This window comes from Momordica charantia (genome assembly GCF_013281855.1).
Source record: "Momordica charantia cultivar OHB3-1 chromosome 3 unlocalized genomic scaffold, Mcharantia_2.0 BLBB01000003.1, whole genome shotgun sequence".
Classification (NCBI taxonomy): Eukaryota; Viridiplantae; Streptophyta; class Magnoliopsida; order Cucurbitales; family Cucurbitaceae; genus Momordica; species Momordica charantia.
Window position 1 is genome coordinate 7,459,279 of NW_028275161.1, and position 9,422 is coordinate 7,468,700.

The 9,422-nt window shown below is 32.6% G+C and overlaps 1 protein-coding gene across 1 annotated transcript; it reads left to right on the forward strand.

The window, feature by feature from the left end:
- The first annotated feature begins 253 nt into the window (after positions 1 to 253).
- LOC111024475 (monofunctional riboflavin biosynthesis protein RIBA 3, chloroplastic-like) lies at positions 254 to 6,359 on the forward strand. Its single transcript, XM_022302167.2, has 7 exons — positions 254 to 408; positions 645 to 1,055; positions 1,759 to 1,977; positions 3,695 to 4,020; positions 4,669 to 4,798; positions 4,922 to 5,218; positions 5,989 to 6,359. Exons 2-7 carry the CDS (start codon positions 666 to 668, stop codon positions 6,220 to 6,222), a joined length of 1,596 nt encoding a protein of 531 aa, XP_022157859.1. The 5' UTR covers positions 254 to 408; positions 645 to 665; the 3' UTR covers positions 6,223 to 6,359.
- The last annotated feature ends 3,063 nt before the right edge of the window (positions 6,360 to 9,422 follow it).

The following is a 9,422-nucleotide window of genomic DNA, read 5'->3' on the forward strand; positions in this document are numbered from 1 at the left end:
TCTATAAATTTTAGAAAATATCAATTAGTCAATGAAGTTGTTAGTTACAATGACTTATTACATACAAAATTGAAAGTTTAGAAATCTGCCAGACACATTCATTAAAAACAAAAATAAAACTTCGGACACTAAACTTGTAATTTAATCTAAAATATTTTTGCAATATTTAAAAAGATAGGGTAGCCAAATTAACTAAAATTAAATTTGTCTTTTTGTCTCTCGTTCCTCCTTTTATCACCCCTTCCACCCCTCCCTTCTCCCACACTCTCCTTTTTCTCTCTGTCTCTATTTTTCCTTCTTCTCTCCTTCTCCAATTTTGCAGTTAGAATTGCAAAAACTTTGCAGATTCTAACGTAGGGGTTAGATTTGGAATATTTTCTGCTCTTCCCTCTCGCTTCTCAGAGAAAGGTACATACAAATATATATATTATATATTTTTAATTATTACTGCCACATATATTATACAATGATCTTACTTTATTTACCATAAAAAAAATTAAATTTAATCAAACGTTGCCACGACAGCAGAAAAACAATAAAAGCAGAAGCATTTCAATAACAATTTTAGTAGTTCAGAAAAAGTAAAACTATATGTGCATAGGCATATATAAATAAATAAGTTAACGTAGTAATTTTTTGGACAGGTTTCTCTAAAAGGAAAAATTATGGAATGTGTTTTGCTTCGCCATCCAGTAATGTTGCCTCGCTACAAAAGCGTAGCGCCAACGCGTTGGAGTTTCAGCGGCGTCGTCTCTGTGGCGCCTCCCGTGGCTAATCTTACGCTGAAGATTGGGAAATGTAAGCAGAAGGGGCTGCGTTATGTTTGCCTTTGCTCGGCTGCTGGATTATCTGCTGGAAACTTGTTTGGTGAAAGTAGTCATGCCAGAAAAAATAATATTGGCCACGAATCTGTGGGGGTTTCGACTAATTTGGGAGTCAACCCTGAAATCTCATTCGAAGGCGATGATTTCGTCGACGATGAGGACGATCCCGACCGCCCGTCCGACGGGTTCTCTTCTGTTCAGACCGCCGTTGATGCCATACGCCATGGAAAGGTTAAACACACTATCTAGAGTTTCACGTACCTTCTAATTTAAACACCTTTTACGTGTTACATTTTCCTAGGAGTGATTTTAATCACATTTTTGTCGGCATTAGCATATTCTTAATATTTGAAAGTGATTTTGACATGGTTGGAATCACTATATTTTTAACCGATAAAAATTGATTTTTGAGAAAATCTAAAACAATTTAAAAGTGGTTTTTGAGGACGAGTTGGTAGGTGATCAAGAGCACTTGTAACAATATACAAAAAATCATTTCGAACCAAACTGATCAATTATAATTAAATAATTTCTACAAAATCAATTATAATTAAATTTCTATCTTCAAAATCCTTGATTGTATTTGTACCTATGATTTTAGAGTGGGTTGGGAAGTAATGGTATAACTGACTTTTCAAAATCAATCTAAAATGATCTTAAATTTTCTTAAAACCAAAATTTTAATTTGCCATGATTTTGACAATAGAAAAGTAATTTACCTGCCAAAATCATTTTCAAACACAGTTTATGATACATTTATTTAGAAGTGATTTTATATGGCGTGATGAAAATCTACCAAAGAAATAAAAATTGAAGTATAAATTGGTAGGTGATTTTTGAAGGATTAGTTGGTAGGCTTGTAATTATTTTAAAATCACTCCAATTAAAACACTTTTTACAAAATCAATTATAATGAAATATTTGATTGTGTTAGTTTGTGATGGTTGTGGATGATGAAAATGGGGATTCGGAAGGGAACTTGGTGATGGCTGCATCCAAAATCTCTGCAACCAACATAACAACCATGGTTCAGCAAAGCTCTGGAATGGTGTATGTGGCAATGAAAGGGGATGATCTTGAAAGGCTCAACCTTCCTCTAATTTCACTGCTCGACAATGGCAATTATGAGACCTCAACTTTCACCATCACAGTGGTATTGCTTCCTAATTTCCATTAACTTCTAAATATCAACTTCTAAAATTTCTAGTTCCATTTTCTTTGCTTCATATTGTCTGTTTTTCTGCAAATATTTCCAAAATATAACCCAATTTCGTATTAATTAAAAATTTTGTTTTGTTTTGTTTGAAATTTTACTAGGAATACACATGCATTTTAAGGAATGTGAAGCAATAAAATATGTTTTTCTAAACAAATTAAGTGAGCGCTCAGCGGTAATTGACATATATTTTTAATCATTCAATCCCACTTGTACTCGAAAAATTCTTTTCTAAAATAGAAAATTATAAACAAAATTGTTATTAAAGATAATTGTATATTTTTTTCTATTGTTTAAAAAAAGAGAAGAAGAAAAAGAGAAAATATTGATAGATTAGTGAAAAAGGGAAAATTATGTTGAGAAAGTGATAGTTAGTTAGGTTTATGAACACAATCTCTAAAGCTGAAGAATAGTTCAAAGGTTGTAAAGTTTTTTTGGAATGTTGTTAAAATATTGAAAGATTGTGTTGATTACAATGTTGGGATCTTTCTAAACTTATACTATTCTTCTTACTATGTGATATTTTGAGTATTTAAACTATCTTTAATAAAATATGGCATAGATATTAATTAAATATAATTAGTTAGAGAAAATTATAATAACGGTATTGTAAGGAATGACAAACAAATTTGCTATATTTGCTAATACAGTGTGAAAGTAAATTTTGCAAATATGATAATTTGTTAAGGTGATGGTAAACATCTATTAATTCAACAGTGATAATCGTTTATTCACGTGTATTAATTTATTACTTGGGTATATAAGTGTGATAGATGTCTATAGTACTAGTAGGCATGCCAAACAAATTATGGCATATTTGTAAATATTTTTAATCTGTGTTGATTTTTTTTATTACTTTGGCTAAATTATAATTATATAAACAACCAACCACAATTAAAATTAATATAGTAAAAATATTGAAACAAAAGTTTTTATTATTTTTAAAAAAGTCAAACAACAGAATCTTTTCACAGTGTATCTCAACTTTCGCCGCTGGATGCGGTTTTTGGGTTTTGAAATCAAATACTCGATTTGCACGGTTTAATTTTAGAAAATTAAGCTTATAAATATTAATCTCACGGAATATTTTTAAAAATTTTGTTACCTATATATATATTTTTTAATATTGTCAAAAGTCAGGATTTGAAAATAAAAATATGACTTTTTATTTTTAAAATTTGGCAAGTTTTTCTTCATAAAAATCATAATAAAGAAATGGTGCGAAAATAAATATAATTTTTGAAAAAAAAAGAAATATTATTAAGCAGGCATCATTTTTTTTCTGTTTAAAAAATTCGTCTATAAATTAAAAAATATTAATATTCTAAAATCAAAAGATATAATTGATTACGGAACAACCTTATTTTCTAAAAACTAAAAAAAAAAAAAAAGATAACAGAAAACATCATCCAAACAACACAACTATGATTTTTAATATAGTTGACCGAGGCTTCACTAAGGAGAGCGTTGGGAATATTTTGATCTAAAAAGACAATTCTTCAAAATTCTAGTCTAACAATGAAACATAACAAAGTATTAAAGTATTTGTTGAAATATACATATATAAATTAAATTTATTCGACTTACCAACTTTAGTTTTTGGAATGAGTGATAATTTATCATCATTAATAATGTGCCTTATTTGATGAGGCAGGATGCGAAAATGGAAACGTCGACGGGAGTATCAGCTGCAGATAGAGCAAAGACCATAGTTGCTCTATCATCTCCCGAGTCAAAGCCAGAAGACTTCCGGAGGCCAGGCCACGTGTTTCCGGTGAGGTACCGAGACGGTGGCGTTTTGAGGAGAGCAGGTCACACTGAAGCTTCTGTGGACTTAGTTGCCCTTGCTGGGTTAAGGCCAGTTTCTGTTCTTTCACCCATTGTTGATGCCCATGATGGCTCCATGGCTTCACTCTCCAAACTTAGAAGCTTGGCTTCTCAACATGATATACCAATTGTCTCAATAACCGACTTGATAAGGTAATTAAAGACCGATTTAGTAATGTCTCTCGTTTCTAATTTTATAAAGAAACCTAATTATTTTTGCAACAAATAGTTGTTTGTATTAATATTCCTGTGTTCTATCTCAAAACCAATTGACTATAAGAGAGGTAGTTATATTATAAACAATTGTTAGGTTCCTTGGGATCCTTAACAATTTATTTCTCATTGAGAAAAAAAAATTCTCAACATTGTATAAAAATTTTAGAAACGAACAAACTTTCTTATTTCTTATTCCGTTTATAATTTGTTCAAACACATCGTTATTGAATTCAACTATGTAGTCCATGTCTATTATAAACGATGGTTAGGTCTCTTTTCTTTTATTCAATGTGGATTCTTAACAATCTGTTTCTCAAAATTATATAAAAATTTTAAAAACGAACAAAATTTCTTATTTCTTATTCGTCCGTTTATAATTTGTTCAGAACATATAAATAAAAATATTGTTTTATTGAATTCAACCATGTAAGAAACAAGAAAGAAATGAAAACCTTATCAAACCGGGACTAAATTAGGGTATAGGAAAAGGTGGGACTCATTTTTTTTTTTCCTTTTTACCCAAGATATATAGATCGTATCTTGTAGTCACGATCTTATTTTATTGATCCATTTGTTTTTTTGCAGGTACCGAAGAAAAAGGGAGAATTTGATTGAAAGAATTTCCGTTTCTCGGCTGCCAACTAAATGGGGGAAATTTCAAGCTTACTGCTACCGCTCAAAGTTAGATGGGATTGAACACGTGGCCATTGTAAAGGTAAAAAGATTAATTTAATTTAATTTAATTTAATTTTATGTATGTTGTGGAAATTAAAAAGCATCGAAATTAATTAACTAATGAATTAATTAGAACTGTTCACTGGTATGTTATTAAAAAAAGGGAAACATTGCGGAAGGGCAAGATGTTCTTGTGAGAGTCCATTCGGAGTGCTTAACTGGGGACATATTCGCGTCTGCAAGATGCGATTGTGGCAACCAACTGGACCTGGCCATGCAAATGATCGAGAAGGCTGGGAGAGGAGTTGTGATTTACCTGAGAGGCCACGAAGGAAGAGGGATCGGCCTCGGCGCCAAGCTTCTCGCCTATAATTTGCAGGATCAAGGCCATGATACCGTGGAAGCTAATATCGAGCTCGGGCTGCCCGCTGATGCCCGAGATTACGGAGTCGGTGCTCAGGTCAGTTCCTAATGAATTAAGAACAACAATAAGTAAAAGGAAGGAGATTATTATTCTGAAAATAATGAGTTGTCAAATATTTAATAGCAGTAACTGAAAGTTGCTGAGGCCGATTGGTCGCTATTAATAGTAGTAAGGAGAAAATTGTTGAGCCAAATATTTTCCTTTTTTGATTGATTGGTAGCTATTAAAAATTTTGACTACTATTTATTTTTCGAATAAAATAAAATATCTCTATTCTCTATTATTTTCTACATTTATGTGTCTTACTCATTAAAAGAAGGTATAAAGTTAAATGACAAGATGCATCCGTGAAATTTTAAATTTGTGTTTAATTGGCCTCTAAAATTAAAAAAAAAATTTAAGAATGTTTAAATGATAGATTATTGATGTTTAAAAACATTTAATAGATATTTTAATGCTTTCAATTGCATATCCAGTAGGTTCTTTGATATAGTTAACATTTTTTAAAATTGAAAAATTTGTTATACATAACATTTTTTAAATTTTGTGTCCAATATTCTAAAGATTCAATTATATATCTAATAAGTTCATTAATTTCAAAAGATATCAAATTAGTCAATAATTTATTTGATGTAAAATTGAAAGTTTATGGATGGGACAATATAAAATCAAAAGTTTAATGATGAGAAGCTTTTTAAAATCCAGAAATTATTAGTTACGAATCTAAAAATGTTGTTATAATTGGAAAAAAAAAATATAGGTGTGTGAGATGCTTATTTATTTAATTTTGAATTGGACGGTGGCAGATGCTGAGGGACATTGGAGTTAGAACGATGCGGCTAATGACAAACAACCCTGCGAAGCTGAAGGGGCTGAAGGGATATGGACTGGCGATGACCGGGAGGGTTCCTGTGGTGACGCCCATCACAGATGAAAACAGAAAGTATTTGGAAACCAAGAGAACCAAGATGGGCCATGTCTATGCCAAGAGCCCATTTACAGGGATCAACCCAAAAACCGCGGCAGAGGCCGAAGCTTAGCGCTCGACTCTGTTAATTAAATAAAGGGGCATTCGAGTTTTTGCTCGTAATGTCCCTATTGTCTGTTACTTTCTGTTTGTTGTCTGAATATGACTCAATTAAATGGATGAAATTCAATAAAGTCTAACAGTTTTGAATATTGCAACTAGGACTATGGATTTAAATTCAGCTTTTTGATAATTTTAAAAAATATTGGGGATGTCTTTCAAACAACTTTTAGATTTACCGTGTTTAGGGAGGAAAATCGCTCTGCCACATGGAGGACAGGGAAGCGCCCATGTAGGTAACCTTCAAGAACAGGTCCACCTCGAACCTTCCGAGGAGGATTACTTAGTCGTTTACTCCACATTCTACCCATGTTAAGGATTCAACCTACACCATGACCGACATGCCGAGTACGACATGTCCGATCTACTATCCGACATGAATAACTGACGGTCGGAGGTTTATTGAATCCCAAAACCTATAAAATAGAGAGCACCATTTTCAAACGAGGTATCCAATTTCTCCTCGAACTTACACTATTGAATCCGAGTTGTTTTACTGACTTGAGCGTCAGAGAGTTTGCCCTCTTGTGTAGTCGTACCGCAGCATTTTGAGTCAGCAAGCTTACACGTCCGATCTTGACCAGGTCTGACCTTGTCCCATTTTTTGCATAAACATTTTGCATCATCTGCGGGAAATGACATTTTAAGTCATTCCTACTACTGAACATCCGAGATGGTCCAGCCAATAACCTCTGTTGATTCATCGAGGAATCCTAGTCGCCAAGTTAACAATGGCGACCAAAATCCACAGGATGAGGTTGTTGGGTATGTTGCCCGAAACTCGTAGTTTGTAATTATGTAAGAACAAATTTATATTCAATCAATTTGTTGTTGAATTATAGCATTGCATTGTCCAAATCCAATAAACTAAACGTCCAAGGTTATTATCATGTAACCGAGACCGTATATATATTGGGTTATATTTGATATATCCTCGATATACAAGTGGATAATGTCCTAGGAATAACCTAAAGGGTCTATAGTATATGGATAAGATTGGGTACCTTATCCTGACAACACTATGGATATTGCCCACTTTGTAAATGTTATTGATAACCCGATCTAGGTCATTCGTGTGGAGACATGCGAGTGGAGGTATCCTATACAATGAGTTTGTATAAGACCGGACCGCGGAATATCTAATATTTAGATGTAACACCGTTGACTAACAAATTGCTATTTCATAGAATGACCCGGTAACTCATTTGCAATCCTGAGTGAGTTATGAACTCTTACCAGTGAAAGCTCGTTCTTTGATCTATATAGGTGAGAGTGGTCCGAGTCGCCGACTCAATACTTCTACCATTTTGGGGACGAGACCGAGTGGGGAACTGAGAACATAACTTTACAAGATCAAATTCACTCCTCTCCGACTTTAGGGGAGTACATGAGTGTTCTCTTAAATGCTGACTTTGGAACTTGAATGAGGGGCCCCACCCTCTCACTGGCCCAAGAGGGACTTCTGGTTATTGGTCGGACCATAACCGGGTTGTTCATTAAAGGAGTAGTGATATTTAACGAGTAAGATGTAGCACAGGGGTAAAATGGAAACTTGACCAATATGTGGTTACAAACACTCGTTAAGTATTGACTTGCCATTAATGGTCAATATCCATGGACACATAAATATTTTATAGTGAGAAGAGTTCAGCTGCAGGTTTTTAGTGAAGTAACTCATAGGTAACGTATGTTGATTAAGGTGGTTAATGAGTTTAACCAATTAATATCGTAATATTGGAGCTTCTGATCTATAAGACCATTAGGTTCTCTTGCTAGCTCGTAAAGGATAATTAAGAACATTAAATCTTAGAAGAAATTTGAATTGTTCAAATTTAATTAAAGAGAATTTGAGTTAATTATGTATGACACAATTTAATATAATGTATGATGATACATTATAAAACTATATATTATGAGAGAATAATGTGAGTTGGATTCATATTAAAACTATAGTAAATTTTAATTTGAATTGGATTCATATTAAATACTATAGGTTAAAGTTTAATGTGAATTAGATTCATATTAAATACTATAGGTTAAAGTTTAATGTGAATTAGATTCATATTAAATACTATAGGTTAAAGTTTAAGGTGAATTAGATTAATATTAAATACTATAGATTACGAGGGATATGTATATTCGAATATGATTCAAATATTAATAATTTAATTAAATGTGATTTAATTAAATTATGTTTAATTAAAAATTAAAAATTAATTAAAAATTAATTAAATTAAAATAGGTTTTAATTTAATTAATTAAATTTAATATATATATGTTAACCATAATTAACAAACCCACCATTTCCAACATTTTTGTTGTGAAATGTTGAGGTGGAGAGTGGGAGGTCTCTTCCCTTATACTTTTAAAACATAGAGAAATCTCTGTGTTTTTGGTTGGTTGATTTTACTCATAATCTTGCAAATCAAGCAATTCCCTTTCATTTTCTTTCCAAGCAGGATCTCACAATCCCTTCTTGTTCCTTGAGACATAGCAATGTTACTAAGTGGTGGTGTTCTATCGTGAATATGGGAACGTTTGTTCGTGCCAAGTCAAAATCCGAGTTCGAGGAAGAAGAATTCCCAACCGTCTTCAAATGTAAGTTTTCTTCCTCACGTAAGGCTTAACATCCGTTTAAGAATAGAATAGGTTATGTTTTTAACACAGGTATTGTTTCGTTTCTTAATTGAGTTAAATCACAAGCGATCAACCGCTTCCATTGGGGATTCGATCCCATCAATTGGTATCAGAGCTGAATTCTGATTCAATTTCGTTTAGGACAAAATGGTACTGGTTTTTGGTAGGTTAGTGTTATGCATTTGATGTATGTTGATTGGCTAGTAGATGCTTGTTGGAAAAAATTAAATAAACCCTAATTCATAATTATTCTAAAATAAAAGCCATAAAATTCTAGAACAATCAAGGCCAAGGATCTAAGCATGGAAGAAAACCAAAATCTATAAATAGATTAGAATTACCTGAAACCATTAGATAAATTGATCATGATCTGCAAGAAGTTGTGGTTTATGGTCTTCCTCAACTATGCAACCCAGACCAAATATGGGCAATACTCTCTGTTTGATGGGGAACAAGAGACTCAAGAAGCATAGTGTATTGGGGACCATAACCATATATTTATAGGTTAATCCTAGG

Coding starts and splice junctions, on each gene's coding strand:
- LOC111024475 (XM_022302167.2), top strand. CDS start 666: ATGGAATGTGTTTTGCTTCGCCATCCAGTAATGTTGCCTCGCTACAAA. Junction 1,056..1,758: donor ATGCCATACGCCATGGAAAG/GTTAAACACACT, acceptor TGATTGTGTTAG/TTTGTGATGGTTGTGGATGA. Junction 1,978..3,694: donor CAACTTTCACCATCACAGTG/GTATTGCTTCCT, acceptor TTGATGAGGCAG/GATGCGAAAATGGAAACGTC.